At 50.3% G+C, this 26,989-nt stretch overlaps 1 protein-coding gene across 50 annotated transcripts; it reads right to left on the bottom strand.

Annotated features, from left to right (window-relative positions):
- Nucleotides 1-3,685: 3,685 nt before the first annotated feature.
- LOC127005646 (mucin-1-like) lies at nucleotides 3,686-23,379 on the bottom strand. Of its 50 annotated transcripts, none has more exons than XM_050874678.1 (6): nucleotides 22,013-23,378; nucleotides 19,938-20,047; nucleotides 19,758-19,817; nucleotides 19,638-19,697; nucleotides 5,252-5,611; nucleotides 3,686-5,191 (listed from the first exon to the last, which is right to left on the bottom strand). In XM_050874678.1, exons 1-6 carry the CDS (start codon nucleotides 22,938-22,940, stop codon nucleotides 4,988-4,990), a joined length of 1,722 nt encoding a protein of 573 aa, XP_050730635.1. In that variant the 5' UTR covers nucleotides 22,941-23,378; the 3' UTR covers nucleotides 3,686-4,987. The 50 variants fall into 50 exon arrangements, with proteins under 50 accessions (XP_050730635.1, XP_050730644.1, XP_050730619.1 ...); XM_050874687.1 differs by having other exon boundaries at nucleotides 19,998-20,047; XM_050874662.1 differs by having other exon boundaries at nucleotides 5,252-5,431; nucleotides 5,492-5,611; nucleotides 19,638-20,047; nucleotides 22,013-23,379.
- Nucleotides 23,380-26,989: the final 3,610 nt, after the last annotated feature.

Genomic DNA, 26,989 nt, shown 5'->3' with positions numbered 1-26,989 from the left:
ATGGGCAGCACGCTATTATTTGCCTCGGCTAATATCAGGTGCAGGTGCATATATAAGCCTGGGACGACTCAAAATAGCGGGTGGCACGACTTTGCTGGTGTCCATATAACTGTACCGAGAGAGAGAGAGAGAGAGAGAGAGAGAGAGAGAGAGAGAGAGAGAGAGAGAGAGAGAGAGAGGGGCAAAAAGAAAGATACATAACAAAAGAACAGACGAGAAAAAGAGAGAAAATGTAGAAGCAGAGAGAGAGAGAGAGAGAGAGAGAGAGAGAGAGAGAGAGAGAGAGAGAGCATACATAACGAATGAACAGACGAGAAAAAAGAAAGAAAAGAAAGAAAATCTAGACACACACACAGAGAGAGAGAGAGAGAGAGAGAGAGAGAGAGAGAGAGAGAGAGAGAGAGAGAGAGAGAGAGAGAGAGGCAAAAAGAAACATGCATAACGAAAGAACAGACCAGAAAATAAAGAAATGAAAGAAAATGTAGAAACAGAGAGAGAGAGAGAGAGAGAGAGAGAGAGAGAGAGAGAGAGAGAGAGAGAGAGAGAGAGAGAGAGAGAGAGAGAGAGAGAGAGAGAGAGAGAGAGAGAGAGAGAACATACATAACGAAAGAACAGACGAGAAAAAAAGAAAGAAAAGAAAGAAAATGTAGAAAGAGAGAGAGAGAGAGAGAGAGAGAGAGAGAGAGAGAGAGAGAGAGAGAGAGAGAGAGAGAGAGAGAGAGAGAGAGAGCAAAAAGAAACATAGCTACATAACGAATAAACAGACGAGAAAAAATAAAGAAAAGAAAGAAAATGTAGACAGAGAGAGAGAGAGAGAGAGAGAGAGAGAGAGAGAGAGAGAGAGAGAGAGAGAGAGAGAGAGATCAACTTGGAAAATCTCGACTCGTTGGGCGGGAAAGTGACCCAGCCTGGCACAGCACACGGCCCGCCCTCAACTTTCCTTTTGTTTTCACCCTCACGGAATACTCTCGATGCTCGCTCCCGCTCCTTCCTGCCGTGGGTAAGGGCGTAAAGGCAAATGTGGGTGCATACGGTATAGCTGTTCGTATCCTTGGTGTTCTCATATTCCTAGGGCCGTTTTTAACAGTTACTTTGAGCCGATTTCACAGTCCAACACAGTGTCTTCGTAACAGCCCTAACCAAACAATAGAATCCCATACAATCGAAAATGGGGAGGTCTTCGATGCCACGCTAAATCCACAAGACGTTTCCTGTATAGTTTCATCAAATTTGTGAACTTAAATACAAACACTAGACACTATACAAGGAAATTTCGAAGGCTCTGGTATTGGTTTGGGAGCTTACTAACCCATCATGGGGATCGTTACTAATGGCGGCGATCGATGCTATAGTATTTCCACGTAAAACTGGCCGATGGGGTAGTGGCGGCTGCGGGGTTAGCCTAGCCCCGCACCTTACCACACACTCTCAACACCTTTCGCTTCCTCTGCAGCCGCCACTACCCCATAGGTCAGTTTCACGTGGAAGACTATAGCGTCGATCGCCGCCATTGGTAACGATCAAAACAAGCAAAGGGCCAGTTTTACAGTCCAACACAGCACGTTTGTAAGCTCCCCAACCAAACACAAAATACGACGAAAGTTCTTTGTAGCTCTTGTGTTTGCCGTTGATATAAAAAGGAAGAGGGAATTTTAGGAAACCACACCAGAAATCTCTTTATCAGTGTCTGGTGTTGAGTAAAAAATCCGATCATTGTGGAGAATATAGTTTGGTTAGGGCGCTTGCCATGACGCTGTGTTGGACTGTGGAACTGGCCAAAAGTGACTGTAAAAGCGGCCCCTAATCTCTTTACGGATATGGGGTTCCTGAGAGAAGACGTTCGGCTGTACACCATCGAAACTAACCACGGGGTGTTCTGGAAAATCGTCACTTTCGTAAACAAACCGCCCCAGTCATTATCTTCTACTTTACAGGAAATCAGAAAAGAAGTCATTATCTCATTTAGCTTAAGATTTAGGAAGAAATGAAAAGGTCAATTCTAGAACACTCAAACCCTGAATGACGAAGGCAACTATACAGAAATGGGCGTCACATGTTGATAAATTGATGTAAACAAAAACCTGGAAATCGCTGAAAAATGACTTAGGCAGTTATTTTATGAGGGTGGCGAATTTAATACCCTCATTGTAATTCCCACTCAAAATTACCTCACATTATCCCAACTAAACCTAACCAAACCTATCCTGACCTGCCCTGTTCAAGAGTGGGCGTCACATACCCACACAGAGGAGAAATACGCCTCCGGGACACAGAGCCAGTGTAAAATCCGAGTTACCACAATTTACCTTCCCCAGGTTTCCCCAGGTACCCATATATCGACCGGCCCGAGAGGGAGGATGAACTAGGGTGACCTGCACGCCAACTGCCCATGCCGGGATTCGAACCACGGCTCGCAGATATGCAGGACAAACAACATGCAACTTCTTCTTCTTCCCAGCTTTTCCCTATTCAGGCCGGTCTGCTGCCAGACGAGCTTTCCACGTATTTGTTGTTTCATCTCTGCTTAACCTTCTTCTTTTCTCCCTCGTTTATGCTAATCATCACACCTTCGTTTTGGGCCTTTCTATTCTCTGCACTTCCATTTCACATTCCATTCCTTCCCTTCTTTTCCATCCTTCTCTTCCCCTTCTCAAATCAAACATACAACTAAAAGACAGAAACAGACACCGGCAAGAGGAAACCAAGTGCGACATGTGCGAAGCTGAAAACGAAGACCTGCGACACTTCCTACTCTGGTGCCCGGCCTATACAGAGGAAAGGAAAAAGTGTGTGAGGCTGCAGCAGTCTTACGTGGAAGAAGAGGACGACACCATTGGAAAATTTTTATTTGAAAATGAACACACCGAAGAAACAAAAGCAACATGACACAAGTTTTGGACAATAAGAGAAAAAGAATGAAAGAAAAAGAGGAAAATAATAGACCCAGACAGTAGAGACACATCAGGGAGTGCCGTTACAAAGGCGAAACTCCCGAACGACTACGACTTCTACTAGATACATAGTCAGGGACGCTAAGCACTGCCCCGCGGAGGCTGTCGTCGGGGTAACTATAAAAGGTTTACTGCTCCAAGATTACCTTCCTAGCGTTATCTTTCTCTTGGTGGTATGCACGAGGAATATTTTAACTATCGTATTCTTAGTCTCTTCCTCTTCTCATCTGTTTTTTTTAAATTCTTTTTTCTATTCTTTATTTTTCTTTCTTTCCAGCTTCCTATCTTCCTTTCTTCTTTTCTCTCTCTCTCTCTCTCTCTCTCACACACACACACACACACACACACACATGTAGAAGTGGATCTAAGAAAATGTACGATTTCAAGGTAAACTTTGACAAAAGCAGCAGACATGGCGACGGGACAACAAGAGATTAGGACTACCCGCATGCTGTCCAGAAGACCATCCATCACCCCGCACTCTAGAAGAAACCGTCGAAGTGAATCAAGAATGAGATCCGGGGTTCTACAGGCGATGTGAAAAAAAATCCTCACCACTTTTCATCATTTCCCTTCGATGCCTTACTTTTGGATCCATTTCCCGTCATCTCTCTCTCTCTCTCTCTCTCTCTCTCTTATCCGTATCCTGTTGGCTCGAATATATCACCACCACCTCCACCAGCACCATCACCACCACCACCTCAAGAAGCAAAACCCATATATACACAGAAAGGATTTGTTTTATTGTTTATTCTTACCTTGTATACAGAGTGATGCTAGGCTATACCTCGACTTTTCTTAGTTAATTATTGGCAACTATGTATTTTTTATTTTTTTAGTTATACAATTTTTTCATTATTTAGATCATCACCATTCTCCTTGTTTTGTACTTGCTCTTGTTTTCCTTTTTATACTTCTTCTTCTTCTTCTTTTCCATCTTTTTCTTCTCCTTCGTCTTCTTCTTCTTCTTCTTCTTCTTCTTCTAATTATTTTTCTTATTCTATTTCTTCTTCTTCTCTTCCCTTATATTCTTCTTATCATTATCACTATCATCATCATCATCATCATCATAACTTTTTAAAGAACTATAATATAAATCACATTCATAGTTACGAGCAAATCAGGTCAAGATAAATACATTTCTTAACATTAATCTACTATCCTCTACTAACCAAAGCTTCCCACAAAATCCAGTTACATGTCTGTTTATCTTATTCTATTTATTTTTTTGTTTACTTCTGTCAAGCGGAAATCACATTGTCAATCAAGTTTGGTTCTCTTATAGCTAAAGCATTTGGACTTCCATATAACTCAATGCAGACTTGAAGAGTACAATAATGATACGATATGAGCACTGAGGCCACGAGTAGCTATAGAGTATATCCCTAATCTTACTTACTATCCTACCAACAACACTTTCTATCATCATCATTGCCACCACCACCACCACTGTCATCTGTTCACTCTAACTCGGCCAGGGGTTCCCAACCTTTTTGTTCCTCTGTACCCCTTGGGCATTTTTCATAGGTTCCTGTGTACCCCGAAAAAAAATATTATAAAAAAACGATGAAATTGTAATATTTTGATATAATGAAAATTTCAATCTGTATGTACACTGATGATAAATTTAAATAACAGTTTTGCTTACTAAAATGTACTGTACAGTAGTGGTTATTCTCTCGGACCCAATGTACCCCCCGAAAAGTGCAATTGTACCACTGGGGGTACATGTACCCCAGGTTGGGAACCCCTGAACTAGGCAAATAAGCCCCTCCCCCTTTCCTGTTAAGTGTATACCACGGGCTGATCCACAAGCAAGCCACGCCCCCTTTCTCGCTGTGGCTGCATGTGATTGGTTAATGCTGGGAAAGGTTGCAGCTCATTGGTGGGTGTTGGGCTCGAGTGGGCGGGGCTTATGTACGGGGCTAGAGTGAACAGAATGTGAATGCCTACTACCATCACCACCTCTACCACTATTAACAGTACCTCTACCATCATCACCACCACCACCTCTACCACCTTCACCACCGTCATCATCACTTCTGGAGGTGTGTGGGGACGGTGACGGCTGGGGGCGGCTGGCGCAGGCTGTCAAAGGGCTCGTACAGGCTGTTGACCACCTCCTCCCTCACGCAGGACGGTGCAGGGCGGTCAAAGGGCTCGTACAGGCTGTTGACCACCTCCTCCCTCACGCAGGACGGTGCAGGGCGGTCAAAGGGCTCGTACAGGCTGTTGACCACCTCCTCCCTCACGCAGGAGGGTTCAGGACGGTCAAAGGGCTCGTACAGGCTGTTGACCACCTCCTCCCTCACGCAGGACGGTGCAGGACGGTCAAAGGGCTCGTACAGGCTGTTGACCACCTCCTCCCTCACGCAGGACGGTGCAGGACGGTCAAAGGGCTCGTACAGGCTGTTGACCACCTCCTCCCTCACGCAGGACGGTGCAGGACGGTCAAAGGGCTCGTACAGGCTGTTGACCACCTCCTCCCTCACGCAGGACGGTGCAGGGCGGTCAAAGGGCTCGTACAGGCTGTTGACCACCTCCTCCGTCACGCAGGACGGTGCAGGACGGTCAAAGGGCTCGTACAGGCTGTTGACCACCTCCTCCGTCACGCAGGACGGTGCAGGACGGTCAAAGGGCTCGTACAGGCTGTTGACCACCTCCTCCGTCACGCCGGGCGCCGCTGGACTAGTTCGCTGCTGGTCTGCGTCTGGCGGAGGCATGGAATGACTGGCCTTTAGGATTGCTGATGATGATAATGATAGGGAACTGTTGCTGCTACTATTCATACTACTACTACTACTACTACTACTACTACTACTACTACTACTACTACTACTACTATTACTACAACTACAATTACTACTACCATTACTATTACGACTACAATTATTATTATTTTTTTTTTTACAGCAAAGGAGACAGTTCAAGGGCACAAAAAAAGTAAACATTAATAAAAAATAAAAAAACCCGCTACTCGCTGCTCCTAAAAAGAATCCAAAGAGGTGGCCGAAAGATAGGTCAGTTTCGGGAGGAGAGGAGTCCTGATACCCTCCTCTTGAAAGAGTTCAAGTCGTAGGCAGGAGGAAATACAGATGAAGGAAGATTGTTCCAGAGTTTACCAGCGTGAGGGATGAAAGAGTGAAGATGCTGGTTAACTCTTGCATAAGGGGTTTGGACAGTATAGGGATGAGCATGAGTAGAAAGTCGAGTGCAGCGGGGCCGCGGGAGGGGGGGAGGCATGCAGTTAGCAAGTTCAGAAGAGCAGTCAGCGTGGAAATATCGATAGAAGATAGAAAGAGATGCAACATTGCGGCGGAATTTAAGAGGTAGAAGACTATCAGTATGAGGAGGAGAGCTGATGAGACGAAGAGCCTTAGCCTCCACTCTGTCCAGAAGAGCTGTGTGAGTGGAGCCCCACACATGAGATGCATACTCCATACGAGGGCGGACAAGGCCCCTGTATATGGACAGCAACTGTGCAGGGGAGAAGAACTGGCGGAGACGGTACAGAACGCCCAGCCTCGAGGAAGCTGATTTAGTAAGAGATGAGATATGAAGTTTCCAGTTGAGATTTTGAGTTAAGGATAGACCGAGGATGTTTAGTGTTGAGGAAGGTGATAGCTGGGTGTTGTCAAAGAATAAGGAATAGTTATTTGGAAGATTGTGTCGAGTGGATAGGTGGAGAAACTGTGTTTTTGAGGCGTTGAAGGACACCAGGTTCTTCTTGCCCCAATCGGAAATAATAGTAAGGTCTGAGGCTAAGCGTTCTGCAGCCTCCAGCCTTGAGTCGTTAAGTTCCTGAAGGGTGGGTCTTCTATTAAAAGAAGTTGAGTAATGCAGAGTGGAATCATCGGCGTAGGAATGGATAGGACAGTTCGTTTTGGAAAGAAGATCATCAATGAACAACAGAAAAAGAGTGGGAGATAGGACAGAACCCTGTGGGACACCACTGTTAATAGATTTAGGGGAAGAACAGTGACCGTCTACCACGGCAGAAATAGAACGGTCAGAAAGGAAACTGGAGCTAAAGGTACAGAGAGAAGGATAGAAACCGTAGGAGGGTAGTTTAGAAAGCAAAGATTTGTGCCAGACCCTATCAAAAGCTTTTGATATGTCCAGCGCAATAGCAAAAGTTTCACCGAAACGGTTAAGAGAGGATGACCAAGAGTCAGTTAAGAAGGCTAGGAGATCACCAGTAGAACGCCCCTTGCGGAACCCATACTGGAGATCAGATAGAAGGTCAGAAGTGGAAAGGTGCTTTTGAATCTTCCGGTTAAGGATTGATTCAAAAGCTTTAGATAGACAAGAAAGTAAAGCAATAGGACGGTAGTTTGAGGGATTGGAGCGGTCACCTTTCTTAGGTATAGGCTGTATGAAGGCATACTTCCAGCAAGAAGGAAAGGTAGATGTTGACAGGCAGAGGCGAAAGAGTTTGACCAGGCAGGGTGACAGCACGGAGGCACAGTTTTTAAGGACAATAGGAGGATACATTATCATCATCCTCAATTACTATTCCACTGCATGATAACGGCCTTTCCCAACGTTTTCCAGCCCTCTCTGTCTGGCGTTAGAGCATTCAATCCTGCCTCGGCAAAGTCACGCTCTAACTGTCCTGACTTGTGCTGTTCCCGGGCCGCCACTGTGTTGCTTCGGTCCTCGGTCTGTTGGCAGCTCGACGTACTCATGCTGTCACCTGACCAACTACATTTTTACTCTTTTGCTCCATTTTTTACTCCTATTAATCATTCTTTCTCATTGCAGTACTGTTGCACCTACAGACAGCCTTTGCCTGTTCTCTAATCCTATTCTCCCTGCCTCTCCGGGTAACTTCAGTATTAGTTTCTCTAGTCTTCTTTGTGAGCTTATCAGCTTTGTCTCGAAAAGTATTTAGTGAGGCGCAGTGTTTCTCTGTATGTTGGGACTGTGTGTGTGTGTGTGTGTGTAAGACACACACACACACACACACACACACACACACACACACACACAAACTAAAAAGGTGGGTTAACACACAAACCTTCCGTCTTCTTCTAACGTCGCCGCCATCCCACATACCAGGACCAGCACCACCACCACCATCACATTCGCCACCACCAGCATGGCCACCACCACCCCCGCCAATACTTGTTGGGATGTGGGTGCTTCAGCGGCAGGGGTTGTGAGGCTGGTGGTGTGAGGAGGCACGCCTGGTGTGGGTGTTTCAGCGGCAGGGGTTGTGGGGCTGGTGGTGTGAGGAGGCACGCCTGGTGTGGGTGGAGGGTTCGAGCAGGGCACCAGTGATGATGGTATGTAATTATAAACAGGGATTTTGTTGGCACAGTCCGTGAGGCTCCAGCGTGAGGCGCCGTGAGTCCTGACCTGGAGGCTCAAAACATTGTGGAAGGGGCCGCGAAGACACACACTGTGACAACGGCCAACCTGCACGACAAATACAAGTTCATCAAGGGCAACGCCGTCTTGGTAAATGGACTTATACACCGCTGCATTCAACTGCCACCAGCTGTCGTAGCCTTGAAGACAAGTGTTATACAGCGAGAACCAGGCAACGACCACCTCATCAGCATCACCATCAGAAACCTTCCCCACGAGACTGACGCCCTGGAAGCCTGGCCGGGGCTGCACGAACAACGTCGTCAATATGCGTTCTGGGCCTCCGTCTCGTACAGTGGTAATGTTGACCCCGGCTGTATCTTGAGCCGTGACGGTGATATTGGCGCGGCATTCCCCCAGGGCGTGGCAGGGGGAGCCTCCGGGGCCAAACAGCAGCAGCAGCAGCAGCAGCAGGACCATTGGCGGGGCCCGTGACAGCAGCGGCAGCGGGAAGACGGTGAGCGAGGTGTTCTTGGTGTTCTTCATGGCTCCGGGGAGGCTGGACTGTGTGTGTGTGACTGTGTGTAGTGTGTTATACATGCAGCTAGGATGATTTCAGATAGTATTTGACTCCAGGATTTCTTCTCGTTGCTGCGAAATTTTAAACACACACACACACACACACACACACACACACCACTGTTGCTACTAAGCCTACTATTGCTACTAGACTACGACTACTACTGGAGCTATTACTGGTATTACTACGGTTACGGACAACGCTAAAATAAGTCGCGGCAGAGCAGGAAAAAACAACAGCAGCAACAACAACAACAACTAGCCTACTACTACTCCTACTACTACTACTACTACTGTACCCTCCTTGACCACTACTACCACCGCCACCACCACATCCTGGCTGCAGCGGAAATCGTCGCCTACATATAACAAAGGTCAAGACGGTGACGCAATGGGCAGCCTCGATCGTCAGCAAACACTACACAGGAACCAGGCAGGCACTCGCCGAGCCTTGGGTCCATATTATCAAACTCTCGGAAGTCTTCTATCCATATACATTAAAAGGCTCTCGCAGAAATTGTCGAGGTTTCCATTGGTGTTTTCTTGAGGCTGAAGGTAGTTGTGGAAAGCTTCTGCGCCGTGAACAAAAAAACAAACAAACAAAAAAAAAAAACACTCAAGACAACGCGACGTACGTATCGCCTCTCTGACCTAAAGAAAACGTTCGTAACAAGCAACAAGAGCCACGAACGTTTGGGAATACGAGTGTTGCCCTGTTTGCATTCCCTTGGCATGTAAGCCCCGCCCACCAAGCCCGGCACCACCAGCAGCAAAACAAACACTCCTGCGATAGTGACCTTGCTTGTAGGGGGATGAAGACGGTGGGACTCTCGTGCAATATTCTGATTTGCTTCTTGATTTTTCTTCTTCTTCTATTTCTTCTTTAACTGTATCGCTCGTAAGTCCTCGTGATCCTCCCTTCTGCTTATTCATACGCTTTGCTTTTCACTGGCATTACACTATCTAAATTATTATTATCCTCCTTCTTTTATATCTTCGGAGGAGGAGGAGGAGGAGGAGGAGGAGCTAGGTACTGCGTGGAGAAGAGGAGGAGAAGGGAGAGGAAGGAGGAGGGAGGAGGACGAGGTGAAGGAGAAGGGATGAGGTGGAGAAGAAGGAAAGGACGAAAGGAGAAGGAGGAAAACGGTAATAAAGAAAGGGTGGAGAGGGGGCAGCCGAGACGGAAAGGGTCACTGAAGGGGTGGAAGGGTTACGGAGGGTGGCTGGAAGGGGATATGAATGGGATGGGAGGGGTAATACATGGAGCAGGGAGTTGGAAAGGGTCACTGAAGGGGTGGAAGGGTTACGGAGGGTGGCTGGCAGGGGATAAGAATGGGATGGGAGAGGTAATACATGGAGCAGGGAGTTGGATAGGGTCACTGAAGGGGTGGAAGGGTTCCGTAGGGTAGCTGGAAGGGGATAAGAATGGGATGGGAGAGGTAATACATGGAGCAGGGAGTTGGAAAGGGTCACTGAAGGGTGGAAGGGTTACGGAGGGTGGCTGGAAGGGGATAAGAATGGGATGGGAGAGGTAATACATGGAGCAGGGAGTTGGAAAGGGTCACTGAAGGGGGGTAGGGGTACGGAGGGGGGCTGGCAGGGAGAATGGGATGGGAGAGGTAATACATGGAGCATGGAGTTGGAAAGGGTCACTGAAGGGGTGGAAGGGTTACGGAGGGTGGCTGGCAGGGGATATGAATGGGATGGGAGAGGTAATACATGGAGCAGGGAGTTGGAAAGGGTCACTGAAGGGGTGGAAGGGGTACGGAGGGTGGCTGGAAGGGGATAAGAATGGGATGGGAGACATGGAGCAGGGAAAGGGTCACTGAAGGGGTGGAAGGGTTATGGAGGGTGGCTGGCAGGGATATGAATGGGATGGGAGAGGTACATGGAGCAGGGAGTTGGAAAGGGTAACTGAAGGGTGGAAGGGTTACGGAGGGTGGCTGGCAGGAGATATGAATGGGATGGGAGGGGTAATACATGGAGCAGGGAGTTGGAAAGGGTCACTGAAGGGGTGGAAGGGTTACGGAGGGTGGCTGGCAGGAGATATGAATGGGATGGGAGAGGTAATACATGGAGCAGGGAGTTGGAAAGGGTCACTGAAGGGGTGGAAGGGTTACGGAGGGTGGCTGGCAGGAGATATGAATGGGATGGGAGGGGTAATACATGGAGCAGGGAGTTGGAAAGGGTTAGAAAGAGGATCTAAAATGGTCGGCGCTTCGTTATCGTGTTCGTCATCCGGTGCGCCCCAAAGCTACTGAACATACACGTCACACCTCCTTACATGGACTGGCTGGGAGCGGAAGACCATCAAAAGTTAATAGTTATATTTGCGCAAGTTTTGTTTCGAGCAGCGACGGTCTGGTCCAAAAGCAATCCAGTGCTTGAATCTCATTGTCATCCATTTCACTAAACTTTTGTATATAGATTTTTGTTCTTACTTAAACTCATGTAGTATACTTTTTTTCATTCGTGTGTGTGTGTGTGTGTGTGTGTGTGTGTGTGTGTGTGTTATCTGAAATTACAAGTCTCTCTCTCTCTCTCTCTCTCTCTCTCTCTCTCTCTCTCACACACACACACACACACACACACACACACACACACATTTCACTTTCTGTAATCTCGTAAAATAAAATAAACGGTCACATGAAAACACATAATAACTCTCCTGCAACGATTCATGAGTTTGACAAATAAAAAGAAAACTACGAGACAAGAAGGAAAAAGAGAAATGGAGTAAATACAAGGAAAGAAAGGAAGAAAGAAAGCTTGACATTATTGATAAGAAGAAAAAAACAGGAAATACGAAATAGGAAAAAAAATGAGCGTCGGAAAAAAACTGGAACATAATAAAAAGTTGACGAAGAAAAATGAAAGATGAAAGAAAAGAGAAAGGAAAGGAAAGAAAGATAATTAACAGGAACATACACAAATAAATGTTAGCGAAAATAAGTGATGGTAACATGGTGGTATGGTGGGGATGATGGTGGTGGTGATGATGGTGGTGGTGGTGGTGGTGATGATGGTGGTGGTGGTGGTGGTGATGATGGTGGTGGTGGTGGTGATGGTGGTGGTGATGGTGGTGGTGGTGGTGGTGGTGGTGGTGATGATGGTGGTGGTGGTGGTGGTGGTGGTGGTGATGATGGTGGTGGTGGTGATGGTGGTGGTGGTGATGGTGATGGTGGTGGTGGTGGTGGTGATGATGGTGGTGGTGGTGGTGGTGGTGGTGGTGGTGGTGGTGATGGTGGTGGTGGTGATGGTGGTGGTGATGGTGGTGGTGGTGGTGGTGGTGGTGGTGGTGGTGGTGGTGGTGGTGGTGGTGGTGGTGGTGATGGTGGTGGTGATGGTGGTGGTGGTGGTGTTTGTGTGGATGGTGGTGGTGGTGGTGGTGATGATGGTGGTGGTGGTGGTGGTGGTGGTGGTGATGGTGGTGGTGGTGGTGGTGGTGGTGATGGTGGTGGTGGTGATGGTGGTGGTGGTGGTGATGGTGGTGGTGATGGTGGTGGTGGTGGTGGTGGTGATGGTGGTGGTGGTGGTGATGGTGGTGATGGTGGTGGTGGTGGTGGTGGTGGTGATGGTGGTGATGGTGGTGGTGGTGATGGTGGTGGTGGTGATGGTGGTGGTGTGATGGTAGTGATGGTGGTGGTGGTGGTGGTGGTGGTGGTGGTGATGGTGGTGGTGGTGGTGGTGGTGGTGGTGGTGGTGGTGATGGTGGTGGTGGTGATGGTGGTGGTGGTGGTGGTGATGGTGGTGGTGATGATGGTGGTGGTGGTGGTGGTGGTGTTGGTGGTGGTGGTGGTGGTGGTGGTGATGGTGGTGGTGGTGGTGGTGGTGATGGTGGTGGTGGTGGTGGTGGTGGTGGTGGTGGTGGTGGTGATGGTGGTGGTGGTGGTGATGGTGGTGGTGGTGGTTGTGGAGGTGATGGTGAGTGGTGAGTGATGGTGGTGGTGGTGAGAGGTGGTATTATTATTATTGGTATTATTATTATTAGAATTATTATTATGGAGATATTATTATTATTATTATTACTATTACTATTACTATTACTACTACTACTACTACTATTATTATTATTATTATTATTATTATTATTATTATTATTATTATTATTATTATTATTATTATTATTATTATTATTATTATTATTATTATTATTATTATTATTATTATTATTATTATTATTATTATTATTATTATTATTATTATTATTATTATTATTATTATTATTATTATTATTATTATTATTATTATTATTATTATTATTAATAGTAGTAGTAGTAGTAGTAGTAGTAGTAGTATTGTTATTATTAGTTCGTATCCTTCAGTTTCCCACAAGTTACACTCCCCCTTCCCCCAAAATCCATATCACACGTCACCCTTTGAGACTATATATGGCGTGTTTCAGCAAGCCACAAGACCCCTCAGACCCCCTGCCAACGCCCCCTTCCCCTCACCCCTCAGACCCCCTGCCAACCCCCCCCCTCCCCTCACCCCTCAGACCCCCTGCCAACGCTCCCCTTCCCCTCACCCCTCAGACCCCTGCCAACGCCCCCTTCCCTCACCCCTCAGACCCCCTGCCAACGCCCCTTCCCTCACCCCTCAGACCCCCTGCCAACGCCTTCCCCTCACCCTCAGACCCCTGCCAACGCCCCTTCCCTCACCCCTCAGACCCCCTGCCAACGCCCCTTCCCTCACCCCTCAGACCCCCTGCCAACGCCCCTTCCCTCACCCCTCAGACCCCTGCCAACGCCCCCTTCCCTCACCCCTCAGACCCCCTGCCAACGCCCCCTTCCCTCACCCTCAGACCCCTGCCAACGCTCCCCTTCCTCACCCCTCAGACCCCCTGCCAACGCTCCCTTCCCTCACCCCTCAGACCCCTGCCAACGCCCCCTTCCCTCACCCTCAGACCCCCTGCCAACGCCCCTTCCCTCACCCTCAGACCCTGCCAACGCCCCTTCCTCACCCCTCAGACCCCCTGCCAACGCCCCTTCCCTCACCCTCAGACCCCCTGCCAACGCCCCCTTCCTCACCCCTCAGACCCCCTGCCAACGCCCCTTCCCTCACCCCTCAGACCCCCCTGCTCCCCTTCCCTCACCCCTCAGACCCCTGCCAACGCCCCTTCCCCTCACCCCTCAGACCCCCTGCCAACGCCCCCTTCCTCACCCTCAGACCCCTGCCAACGCCCCTTCCTCACCCCTCAGACCCCTGCCAACGCCCCTTCCTCACCCCTCAGACCCCCTGCCAACGCCCCTTCCCCTCACCCTCAGACCCCTGCCAACGCCCCCCTTCCTCACCCCTCAGACCCTCAGACCCCCTGCCAACGCCCCCTTCCCTCACCCCTCAGACCCCTGCCAACGCCCCCTTCCCTCACCCTCAGACCCCTGCCAACGCCCCTTCCCTCACCCCTCAGACCCCTGCCAACGCCCCTTCCCTCACCCTCAGACCCCCTGCCAACGCCCCTTCCCTCACCCTCAGACCCCTGCCAACGCCCCCTCACCCTCAGACCCCTGCCAACGCCCCTTCCCTCACCCTCAGACCCCTGCCAACGCCCCCCTTCCTCACCCCTCAGACCCCTGCCAACGCCCCTTCCCTCACCCCTCAGACCCCTGCCAACGCCCCTTCCCTCACCCCTCAGACCCCCTGCCAGCCCCCTTCCCTCACCCTCAGACCCCCTGCCAACGCCCCTTCCCTCACCCCTCAGACCCCTGCCAACGCCCCCTCACCCCTCAGACCCCTGCCAACGCCCCTTCCCTCACCCCTCAGACCCCCTGCCAACGCCCCCCTTCCCTCACCCCTCAGACCCCTGCCAACGCCCCCTTCCCTCACCCTCAGACCCCTGCCAACGCCCCCTTCCCTTCCTCACCTCAGACCCCTGCCAACGCCCCTTCCCTCACCCTCAGACCCCTGCCAACGCCCCTTCCCTCACCCCTCAGACCCCCTGCCAACGCCCCCTTCCCTCACCCCTCAGACCTTAACGCCCCCCTTCCCTCACCCTCAGACCCCTGCCAACGCCCCCTTCCCTCACCCTCAGACCCCTGCCAACGCCCCCTTCCCCTCACCCCTCAGACCCCCTGCCAACACCCCCTTCCCCTCACCCCTCAGACCCCTGCCAACCCCCCTTCCCTCACCCCTCAGACCCCCTGCCAACGCCCCCTTCCCTCACCCCTCAGACCCCTGCCAACGCCCCCTTCCCTCACCCTCAGACCCCTGCCAACGCCCCCTTCCCTCACCCCTCAGACCCCTGCTTGACTTTGGGCCCTTCCTCTCTCAGACCCTCTCTTATCCCCTTCCCTCACCCTCAGACCTCCTGCCACCACCTTCCCTCACCCTCAGACCCCCTGCCAACGCCCCCTTCCCCTCACCACCTCAGACCCCCTGCCAACGCCCTTCCCCTCACCCTTTTCATCCCCTGACTCCGGACCCCGACTTCCCTGGTCCGTCCCCGCCCCCCGTCTCTCCCTCTTTCCTTTCCTCTCTCACTCTCTCATCTCTACCTCACCACCACCACCACCTCTCATCTCTCTCTCTCTCTTCCACTCACACCGTCCCACACACCACCACCACCACCACCACTATCACCACCACAAACACCACCACCATCACTATCACCGCCATCACCACCACCACCACCACCTCAAGAAGAAGCAAAAGCCATATATACACATAAAGGATTTGTTTTACAGTTTATTCTTACCGTTTATACAGAGTGATGCTAGGCTATACCTCGACTTTTCTTAGTTAATTATTGGCAACTATATATATATTTTTTAAAGTTATACAATTTTGTTTTGTTATTTAGATCATCACCATTCTCCTTGTTTTGTATTTGTTCTTGTTTTCCTTCTTCTGATCTTCTTGTTCTTTTTCTTCTTCTTCTTCTCCTTCTTTTTCTTCTTTTAATTATTTTTCTTATTCTATTTTCCTCCCTTCCTTTCTATTCTTCTTATCATTATCATCATTATCATCATCATCATAACTTTTTAAAGAACTATAATATAAATCACATTAATAGTTAAGAGCAAATCAGGTCAGGATAAATACATTTCTTAACATTAATTTATTTTCCCCCACTGAACAAAGCTTCCCACAGAATCCAGTTACATGTCTGTTTATGTTATTTTATTTATTTATTTTTTTGTTTACTTTTGTCAAGCGGAAATCACATTATCAATCAAGTTTGGTTCTCTTATAGCTAAAGCATTTGGACTTCCATATAACTCAATGCAGACTTGAAGAGTACAATAATGATACGGATATGAGCACTGAGGCCACGAGTAGCTATAGAGTATAGCCCTAACTTTACTTACTATCCTACCAACAACACTTTCTATCATCATCACTGCCACCATCCCCACCAGCCCCTCCCCCTTCCCTGTCAAGTGTATACCATTGGCTGATCCACAAGCAAGCCACGCCCCTTTTCTCGCTGTGGCTGCATGTGATTGGTGAATGCTGGGAAAGGTTGCAGCTCATTGGTGGGTGTTTACATAGATTTACATAGAAAATCAGACCACACAGACACCATGGTCCAGACTAGGTGGTCTGTCCTTAAACCTAAGTGATTTTACATTAATCAGATGGCTCCAAAACGTTGCTTTTCTACTCTAGTTAATATTAAGTTGAAGGAAGTGACGGTCGAGCTTGTTTTTAAAGGAGTCAATCGTGTTACACTGGACCACTGATGGTGGGAGCTTATTCTATTCTCGCACTACAACGTTGGTGAAGAAAATTTTGGTGCAGTCTTAATTTACTTGTCTACATTTGAGTTTTGTGCCATTGTTCCTAGTTCGCAAAGTGTCATCGATCATAAACAATTTTGTTCTGTCTACATTCGTGAAACCATTAAGTATTTTAAAACATTCGATCAGTTTTCCTCGGAGGCGACGTTTCTCAAGTGAGAACATGTTAAGGGTGGAAAGCCTTTCTTCGTAGGATTTGTTGCGCAAGGAAGGGATCATTTTTGTTGCTCGACGCTGAACACCTTCTAGTTTAGCAATGTCCTTTGCATGGTGGGGAGACCAAAACTGTACCGCATATTCCAAGTGGGGTCTGACTAAGTTATTGTAGAGCGGAAGTATTACATCTTTATTCTTGAATAAAAAGTTTCTTTTAATGAAGCCCAACATTCTGTTCGCTTTATTTGCTGCATCGATGCATTGATGTGAGAATTTGAGGTTTGACGCTATTTTAATCCCCAGGTCCTTAACGCATTGAACGCTTGTGAGTTTAACGCCGAGTATTTCGTAATCGAACTTCTTATTTTTTGTTCCAACTTGAAGGACCTGGCACTTGTCTACGTTAAAGGGCATTTCCCATTTATCCGACCAAGCTGAAATTTTGTGCAAATCCTCTTGGAGGCTTTGCCTGTCTTCGTCAGTGAGAACCGAGTTACCAATCTTTGTGTCGTCTGCAAATTTACTAATGCGATTATTGAGTCCAACATCCACGTTGTTGATGTAAATAATGAAGAGCACTGGGCCAAGAACCGAGCCCTGAGGGACGCCACTAGTGACCGGCGCCCACTCTGAGTTAAATCCGTCATTCACAACTCTTTGTTGTCTGTTGCTCAACCAATTCGCGATCCATTGGTTTACTTGACCGTCAATACCTATTTGCTTTAATTTATAAAGTAATTTATGATGTGGGACTTTATCAAACGCTTTCTGGAAATCAAGATAGACAACGTCCACTGATTTGGTTACGTCATAAATTGAGAAGAGATCGTTATAAAAGGTCAGTAGGTTTGACAGGCAGGATCTTTTGTTACGGAAGCCATGTTGTGAATCTCCAATTAATGAGTGGCTTTCGAGGTAACTCACAATTTTGTCTCTAATTATGCTCTCGAGTAGCTTACCTACAATTGAAGTTAGACTAATGGGTCGGTAGTTACCTGGTATTTTTTTGTCTCCTTTCTTAAAAATCGGTGTCACGTTAGCCTTTTTCCAATCCGAAGAGACGATGCCTTGTCGCAAGGACATATTGAATACGGTAGTGAGGGAGGAGAGTATTTCGCTCTTTGTTTCTTTAAGCAGTATAGGATATACTTTGTCGGGTCCGGGACTTTTATTTGTTTTAAGTGAATGGAGAGCTTTAAGGACTTCATCGGTTGTTATTTCAAAATTAGGCAATGCATGCTCGAGATTTACAATAGTACTGGTGTTGGTGGTAGAGAGGAAGACTGTTAGTATTAAACACCGAGGAAAAGTAATTGTTTAAGAGGTTTGCAATGTGTTGGCTGTCAGTCACTAGTGCACCGTCGCTGTTTGTTAAAGGTCCAATACCACTTTTGATCGCCTTTCTGTTGTTTATGTAACTGAAGAAAGATTTCGGATTATTTTACAGTTGGCTGCAATATTTTCTTCATATCTACGCTTTGCCTGACCTACTAGTCTTTTTACTCGTCGCCTGGCATCATTATAAAGTCTAATGTTTTCGGGCGTGCTTTGTTCTTTCTTCAACCTGTAAAACAATTTTCTTTCATTGACCGATTGTTTAATTTCGCTATTAAACCACGGTGGGCTTTTATTAGTGTTAATTCGCTTCTCGCACAAGGGGACGAATGTGTTCTGCTGAGTGAGTAAGTGATTTTTAAAGCTTAGCCAGGCTTCATCTACGTTGCCGTCATCTGATAGTTGTATTTCTGTTAGTTTTTGTCGGATTTCTACGAAGTTAGCTCTTTTGAAATTGGGCACCTTTACTTTATTTTCAGTCACTGATGATTGAGCTCTAATGTCGACGCGCACTAATTTATGATCGCAAGAACCGAGGTGTTCTCCTACCGTGACACTACTGACTAGGTTATCTTGGGTCGTTATAACAAGGTCGAGTATATTATTTTGTCGAGTTGGCTCAGAAACCATTTGGCTTAGATAATTTTCTTCTAGAAATTCGATCATTCTATGTGACTCGCCTTCTGTACCTGACAGTGTCGCCCAGTCGATATGGGGAGGTTAAAGTCTACTAATATCAGTGAGTCGTTGTTATTAAGTGACTGCCTTAAGACGCTGTACATTTCAAGGTCGTCATCGAGTGATTGCCCGGGAGGTCTGTAGGTGACAGATATATTTAAATTGACTTTTGCAATGTTTACTCGCACGCACAAATGTTCAACGTTACTGTTTCCCGGTGTTTTGTCAGTGGGTTGCAAATAGCTTTTGACATAAAGGGCGACGCCACCGCCTCTACGGTTTACACGATCTTTGTTGAAGAGTCTGTAGCCATCTATGTTGTATTCGGAACTTAAATCAATATTTGTGGTGTCGATAAATGTTTCGGTTATAGCAATTATGTCAAAATTTTCTGTTAGAGCAAGACATCTCAGTTCATCAAATTTGTTTCTTAGGCTACGCGCATTGAAACTAAGGATTTTTAAGTTATCTAGAGGCTTGGTTATAGAGGTGGTGGTACTTGCGGGATCACGGTTACGGGTTTGTTGCGATGCACGGCGTCTATTTACACGGGCGGGGTGGAGGGACGTGGCTGTGACTCGTTTTTTGCTCGGATGACACGTACTGCGTCGTTGAGGAGCCTTCCGAATCTGGCTGCCCCGATGGGAGAAAGGTGTTGGGCTCGAGTGGGCGGGGCTTATGTACGGGGCTAGAGCGAACAGAATGTGAATGCCTACCACCATCACCACCACCTCTACCAGTATTAACACTACCACCACCATCATCACCACCACCACCTCTAACACCTTCACCACCGTCATCATCACTTCTGGAGGTGTGTGGGGGCGGTGACGGCTGGGGGCGGCTGGCGCAGGCTGTCAAAGGGCTCGTACAGGCTGTTGACCACCTCCTCCCTCACGCAGGACGGTGCAGGGCGGTCAAAGGGCTCGTACAGGCTGTTGACCACCTCCTCCCTCACGCAGGACGGTGCAGGACGGTCAAAGGGCTCGTACAGGCTGTTGACCACCTCCTCCCTCACGCAGGACGGTGCAGGGCGGTCAAAGGGCTCGTACAGGCTGTTGACCACCTCCTCCCTCACGCAGGACGGTGCAGGGCGGTCAAAGGGCTCGTACAGGCTGTTGACCACCTCCTCCGTCACGCAGGACGGTGCAGGGCGGTCAAAGGGCTCGTACAGGCTGTTGACCACCTCCTCCGTCACGCAGGACGGTGCAGGGCGGTCAAAGGGCTCGTACAGGCTGTTGACCACCTCCTCCCTCACGCCGGGCGCCGCTGGACTAGTTCGCTGCTGGTCTGCGTCTGTCGGAGGCATGGTATGACTGGCCTTTAGGATTGCTGATGATGATAATGATAGGGAACTGTTGCTGCTATTATACCTATTACTACTACTACAATTCCTATTACTACTACTACTACTACTACTACTACTTTTTTAATTTTTTTTTATTTACAACAAAGGAGGCAGCTCAAGGGCACACAAAAAAAAAATATAAAAAAGCCCGCTAATCGCTGCTCCCATAAAAGAATCAGAAGAGGTGGCCAAAAGCAAGGTCAAATTCGGGAGGAGAGGTGTCCTGATACCCTCCTCTTGAAAGAGTTCAAGTCGTAGGCAGGAGGAAATACAGATGAAGGAAGATTGTTCCAGAGTTTACCAGCGTGAGGGATGAAAGAGTGAAGATGCTGGTTAACTCTTGCATAAGGAATTTGGACAGTATAGGGATGAGCATGAGTAGAAAGTCGTGTGCAGCGGGGCCGCGGGAGGGGGGGAGGCATGCAGTTAGCAAGTTCAGAAGAGCAGTCAGCATGGAAGTATCGATAGAAGATAAAAAGAGAGGCAACTTCGCGGCGGAATTTAAGAGGTAGAAGACTATCAGTAGGAGGAGGAGAGCTGATGAGACGAAGATCCTTAGACTCCACTCTGTCCAGAAGAGCTGTGTGGGTGGAGTCCCCCCACACGTGAGATGCATACTCCATACGAGGGCGGACAAGACCCCTGTATATGGATAGCAACTGCGCGGGGGAGAAGAACTGGCGGAGACGATACAGAACGCCCAACCTCGAGGAAGCTGATTTAGCGAGAGAGGAGATATGAAGTTTCCAGTTGAGATTTTGAGTTAAGGATAGACCGAGGATGTTTGGTGTTGAAGAATGTGACAGCTGAGTGTTGTCGAAGAATAGGGGATAGGTGTTTGGAAGATTGTGTCGAGTTGATAGGTGGAGAAATTGAGTTTTTGAGGCATTGAAGGACACAAGGTTCCTTCTGCCCCAATCGGAAATGATAGCAAGGTCTGAGGTTAAGCGTTCTGCAGCCTCCAGTCTGGAGTCGTGTACTTCCTGTTGTGATGGTCTTCTATTGAAAGAAGTTGAATAATGCAGAGTGGAGTCGTCGGCGTACGAGTGGACAGGATAGTTTGTTATGGAAAGAAGATCATTGATGAATAACAGGAAGAGAGTGGGTGATAGGACAGAGTCCTGTGGAACGCCACTGTTGATAGGTTTAGGGGAAGAGCAGTGACCGTCTACCACCGCAGAGATAGAACGGCCGGAAAGGAAACTGGAGATAAAGGAACAGAGAGAGGGATAGAATCCGAAAGAGGGCAGTTTAGAAAGCAAAGACTGGTTCCAGACTCTACTGCTACTACTACTACTACTACTACCACTACTACTAGTGCTACTACTACTACTACTACTACTACTGCTGCTGCTACTACTACTACTACTACTACTACTACTACTACTATTACATCATCATCATCATCATCAATTACTATAGCACTGCATGATAACGGCCTTTCCTAACGTTTTCCAGCCCTCTCTGTCTGGCGTTAGAGCATTCAATCCTGCCTCGGCAAAGTCACGCTCTAACTGTCCTGACTTGTGCTGTTCCCGGGCCGCCACTGTGTTACTTCGGTCCTCGGTCTGTTGGCAGCTCGACGTACTCATGCTGTCACCTGACCAACTACATTTTTACTCTTTTGCTCCATTTTTTACTCCTATTAATCATTCTTTCTCATTGCAGTACTGTTGCACCTACAGCCTGTTCTCTAATCCATGATGTATTCTCCCTGCCTCTCCGGGTAACTTCAGTATTATTTCCACCATTCCTCTTTGTGCGCTTATCAGCTTTCTCTCGAAATGTATTTTATGAGGTGCCGAGTTTCCCTCTATGTTAAGACTGTGTGTGTGTGTGTGTGTGTGTGTGTGTGTGTGTGTGTAAGATACACACACACAAAAAAAACTAAAAGAATAGGAACACACACCAACCTTCTGGCTTCATCTGCTGTCCCCGCCGTCGCACCACCACCACCACCACCACCAAGATCACCACCACCAGCATGGCCACCCCCACCCCCACCCCCACCAATACATAAGAGGGAGGTGTTTCAGTGGCAGGGGTTGTGGGGCTGGTGGTGTGATGAGGCTTGGGTGGTGAGGGTGTGGCAGGGGTTGTGGGGCTGGTGGTGTGATGAGGCTTGGGTGGTGAGGGTGTGGCAGGGGTTGTGGGGCTGGTGGTGTGATGAGGCTTGGGTGGTGAGGGTGTGGCAGGGGTTGTGGGGCTGGTGGTGTGAGGAGGCACGCCTGGTGTGGGTGGAGGGTCCAAGCAGGGCACCAGTGATGGCGATGTGATATTCTGCACAGTGGTTTTGTTGGCACAGTCCGTGAGGCTCCAGCGTGAGGCGCCGTGAGCCCTGACCTGGAGGCTCAGTACATTGCGGAAGGGGCCGCGACTACACACACTGTAACAATGGCCAACGTGCACGCCAAATACAAGTTGATCACGGGTAACGCCGTATGGGTTAGTAAGGTTATATACCTCCGCATCCAACTGCCACCAGCGGTCGTAGCCTCGAAGACAAGTCTCGTTCAGCGAGAACCAGGCAACGACCACCTCATCAGCATCACCATCAGAAACCTTCCCCACGAGACTGACGCCCTGGAAGCCTGGCTGGGGCTGCACGAACAACGTCGCCCTTTTGATTTCTGTGCCTCCGTGTCGTTCAGTGGTAATGTTGACCTCGGCTGTATCTTGAGCCGTGACGGTGATATTGGCGCGGCATTCCCAGTCCAGGGCGTGGCAGGGGGAGCCTCCGGGGCCAAACAGCAGCAGCAGCAGCAGCAGGACCATTGGCGGGGCCCGTGACAGCAGCGGCAGCGGGAAGACGGTGAGCGAGGTGTTCTTGGTGTTCTTCATGGCTCCGGGGAGGCTAGACTGTGTGTGTGTGTGTGTGGTGTGTTATAGATGTGATGATTTCAGATAGTAATTTGACGCCAGGATTTCCTCTGTCGTTACTGCGCAAGTTTAAACACACACACACACACACACACCACTGTTGCAGCTACTAGGATATACGACTACTATTGGAGCTATAATTTTTTTTATTACTAATATCATTATTGCGGTTACGGAAAACGCTAAAACAAAACTGATTCCACTGTCGCGGGAAACAACGATAACAACTAGCCTACTACTACCACTACTACCATTACTTCCACTACTACTACTGCTGCTACCACCACCGCCACCACCACATCCCGTAGCGGAAATCCTCGTATTAACGAAGGCCAAGACGATGACGTAATGGGCAGCCTCGCCAGCGCTTGCAAACACTATACAAGAAGAGGCATTATCATTAAACTCTTGGAAGCCTTAGTCCATCTATATTTCAAAAGGCAGAAGTTGTCGGGGTTTCCATTGGTGGTTTCTTGAGGCTGACTGAGGTAGTTTTGGAAAGCTTCTGCGCCGTGAACGGAAACAACACTCATGACAGCCCGACGAATTTCCTTTCTGACCTTAAGAAAAACTTTTGTAACAAGAGCCCCGAACGTTTGGTGATACGAGTGTTACCCTGTTTTCATTCCCTTGGCATGTAAGCCCCGCCCGCCAAGCCTCAGCAACACTAACAGTAAAAAATACACTCCTGCGACAGTGACCTTTTTTGCTGGTAGGGGAATACATACGGCGGTCTTCATGTGCAGTATTATCCATGGACTGTGTGGGGTGCTTGCTGCTTGGGGAGTAGGTGAAGCATGGAAACATGGAAACATGGACTAGCAGGCAGCAGAAAGCCTGTTGGCTCATTACTAGGCTGCCTGGGTTCAGTGATTTAATCAATGGTGGTGTAGGGAGGTGTAGGATAGGGGGCAGGAGAGGGAGGGGAAACGGATGGAAGCTGATAGAGGGGAGTGTAGGGGATGGGGGACGGGGTACGATGGGGGCCGGTAGAGGGGAGTGTAGGGAAGGGGACGGGCACGATGGGGGCCGGTATAAGGGAGTGTAGGGGAAGGGGGACGGGGTACGATGGGGGCCGGTAGAGGGAGTGTAGGGGAAGGGGGACGGGGTACAATGGGGGCCGGTAGAGGGGAGTGTAGGGGAAGGGGGACGGGGTACGATGGGGGCCGGTAGAGGGGAGTGTAAGGAAGGGGACGGCAATGATGGGGGCCGGTAGAGGGAAGTGTAAGGGAAGGGGGACGGGGTACGATGGGGGCCGGTAGAGGGAAGTAAGGAAGGGGACGGGGTACGATGGGGCCAGAGGGAGTGTAGGGAAGGGGACGGGTACGATGGGGCCGGTAGAGGGAAGTGTAAGGGAAGGGGGACGGGGTACGATGGGGGTCGGTAGAGGGAGTGTAGGGAAGGGGACGGGGTAATGGAATGGGGGAGGGTATAAGGGAAGGGGACGGGGTAATGATGGGGCCGGTAGAGGGGAGTAGGGAGGGGACGGGCAACGATGGGGGGGTAGAGGGGAGTGTAGGGAAGGGGGGATGGGGAGTGTAGGGGAAGGGGGACGGGGTACGATGGGGGCCGGTAGAGGGGAGTGTAGGGGACAATGATGGGGAAGGGGGACGGGGCACGATGATGGGGCCGGTAGAGGGGAGTGAAGGGGGACGGGGTACGATGGGGCTGGTAGAGGAGTGGGGAAGGACGGGGCACGATGGGGGCCGGTAGAGGGGAGTAGAAGGGGGACGGGGTACGATGGGGCCGGTAGAGGGAGTGTAGGAAGGGGGACGGCACGATGGGGCCGGTAGAGGGAGAGGTATAGAAGGGGACGGGCACGATGGGGCCGGTAGAGGGGAGGTAGGGGAAGGGGCACGATGGGGGCCAGAGGGGAGTAGAAGGGGACGGGGTACGATGGGGGCCGGTAGAGGGAGTGTAGGGAAGGGGACGGGGTACGATGGGGAGGAGAGAGGGAGGTAGGGACGGGGATGGGGCTGTAGGGAAGGGGACGGGCACGATGGGTACGATGGGGGCCGGTAGAGGGGAGTGTAGGGGAAGGGGGACGGGGTACGATGGTAGAGGAGGAGGAAGGGGACGGGGTACGATGGGGGCCGGTAGAGGGGAGTAGAAGGGGAAGGACGTAATGGTAGAGGGGAGTGTAGGGGAAGGGGGGACGGGGCATGGGGCCGGTAGAGGGAGTGTAGGGGAAGGGGACGGGGTACGATGGGGCTGGGAGTGTAGGGGAAGGGGACGGGTATGATGGGGGCCAGTAGAGGGAGTGTAGGGAAGGGGACGGGGTATGATGGGGCCGGTAGAGGGAGTGTAGGGAAGGGGACGGCATGATGGGGGCAGAGGGGAGTGTAGGGGACGGGGCACAATGGGGAGGTAGGGGAAGGGGACGGGGTACGATGGGGGCCGGTAGAGGGGAGTGTAGTGGAAGGGGGACGGGGTACGATGGTAGAGGGAGGTAGGGGAAGGGGGATGGTAGAGGGGAGTGGGGGGGTAGGGGAAGGATGGGGGGACGGGGGCCGGTAGAGGGTAGGGGAAGGGGACGGGTACGATGGGGCCGGTAGAGGGGAGTGTAGGGAAGGGGACAGGGGTACGATGGGGCCGGTAGAGGGGAGTGTAGGGGAAGGGAGACGGGGTACAATGGGGGCCAGTAGGGGGAGGTAGGGGAAGGGGACAGGGGTACGATGGGGCTGGTAGAGGGAGGTAGGGGAAGGGGACGGGGTGATGGGGCCGGTAGAAGGAGTGTGAGGGGAGGGGACGGGGCACGATAATGGTAGAGGGAGTGTAGGGGAAGGGGACGGGTACGATGGGGCCGGTAGAGGGAGTGTAGGGGAAGGGGACGACGGGCACGATGGGGCCGGTAGAGGGGAGTGTAGGGGAAGGGGGACGGGGTACGATGGGGGCCGGTAGAGGGGAGTGTAGGGGGGAAAGGGGGACGGGGTACGATGGGGGCCGGTAGTGGGGAGTAGGGAAGGGGGACGGGGTACGATGGGGGCCGGTAGAGGGGAGTGTAGGGGAAGGGGGACGGGGTACAATGGGGGTAGGGAGGGAAGGGGACGGTAGGATGGGGGACGGGTACGATGGAATGGTAGAGGGGAGTGTAGGGGAAGGGGACGGGGTGATGGGGGCCGGTAGAGGGGGGGAAGGGGGACGGGCACGATGGGGGCCGGTAGAGGGAGTGTAGGGAAGGGGACGGGGTACGATGGGGGCCTGGTGGGAGTGTAGGGGAAGGGGGACGGGGTACGATGGGGGCCGGTATAAGGGAGTGTAGGGGAAGGGGGACGGGGTACGATGGGGGCCGGTAGAGGGGAGTGTAGGGGAAGGGGGACGGGGTACGATGGGGGCCGGTAGAGGGGAGTGTAGGGGAAGGGGGACGGGGTACGATGGGGGCCGGTAGAGGGGAGTGTAGGGGAAGGAGATGAAAGGGGAGGGGGTACGGACAGACGTCGATAGAGGGGAGTAAAAGGGAAGGGAGAGACTTAAATAAGGGTGATAAGAGGTAGGGAGAGGATACAGAAGCTAACTCCATTTCCCTCAATAGTTGTTCCTGGCCTTGTAAATCTCCGCCTTTGGCATCAACTATTTCCAAAGGCAAAAAAGGAGATCAGTTGTGTTTGCATGAGTGTTGTTTTCACCATCATGGCACAGAAGAATGGTCTAACTATATACAACACCCTGCTTCACCCTAGCCTCACCCTGCTTCACCCTGCTTCACCCTAGCCTCCCCCTGCTTCACCCTGCCTCCCCCTGCTTCACCCTTGCCTCACCCTGCTTCACCCTAACCTCACCCTGCCTCACCCTAGCCTTCCCCTGCTTCACCCTAGCCTCCCCCTGCTTCACCCTGCCTCCCCCTGCTTCACCCTGCTTCACCCTGCCTCACCCTGCCTCACCCTGCTTCACCCTTGCCTCCCCCTGCTTCACCCTGCCTCCCCCTGCTTCACCCTAGCCTCCCCCTGCTTCACCCTGCCTCCCCCTGCTTCACCCTAGCGTCACCCTGCCTCACCCTAGCCTCCCCCTGC

Source organism: Eriocheir sinensis, chromosome 30, assembly GCF_024679095.1.
Source record: "Eriocheir sinensis breed Jianghai 21 chromosome 30, ASM2467909v1, whole genome shotgun sequence".
Classification (NCBI taxonomy): Eukaryota; Metazoa; Arthropoda; class Malacostraca; order Decapoda; family Varunidae; genus Eriocheir; species Eriocheir sinensis.
Note: the sequence above shows the minus strand (reverse complement) of the source record. Positions and strands in the feature narration are given on the sequence as shown.

What these genes read in the sequence shown, in the direction of transcription:
- LOC127005646 (XM_050874662.1), bottom strand. Translation starts at nt 22,940, where the DNA reads ATGAAGAACACCAAGAACACCTCGCTCACCGTCTTCCCGCTGCCGCTG. An exon ending in CGTCCTGCGTGAGGGAGGAG is followed by an intron (nt 5,612 to 19,637) that starts GTGGTCAACAGC and finishes GTGACGGAGGAG; the next exon opens with GTGGTCAACAGCCTGTACGA. An exon ending in CGTCCTGCGTGAGGGAGGAG is followed by an intron (nt 5,192 to 5,251) that starts GTGGTCAACAGC and finishes GTGAGGGAGGAG; the next exon opens with GTGGTCAACAGCCTGTACGA.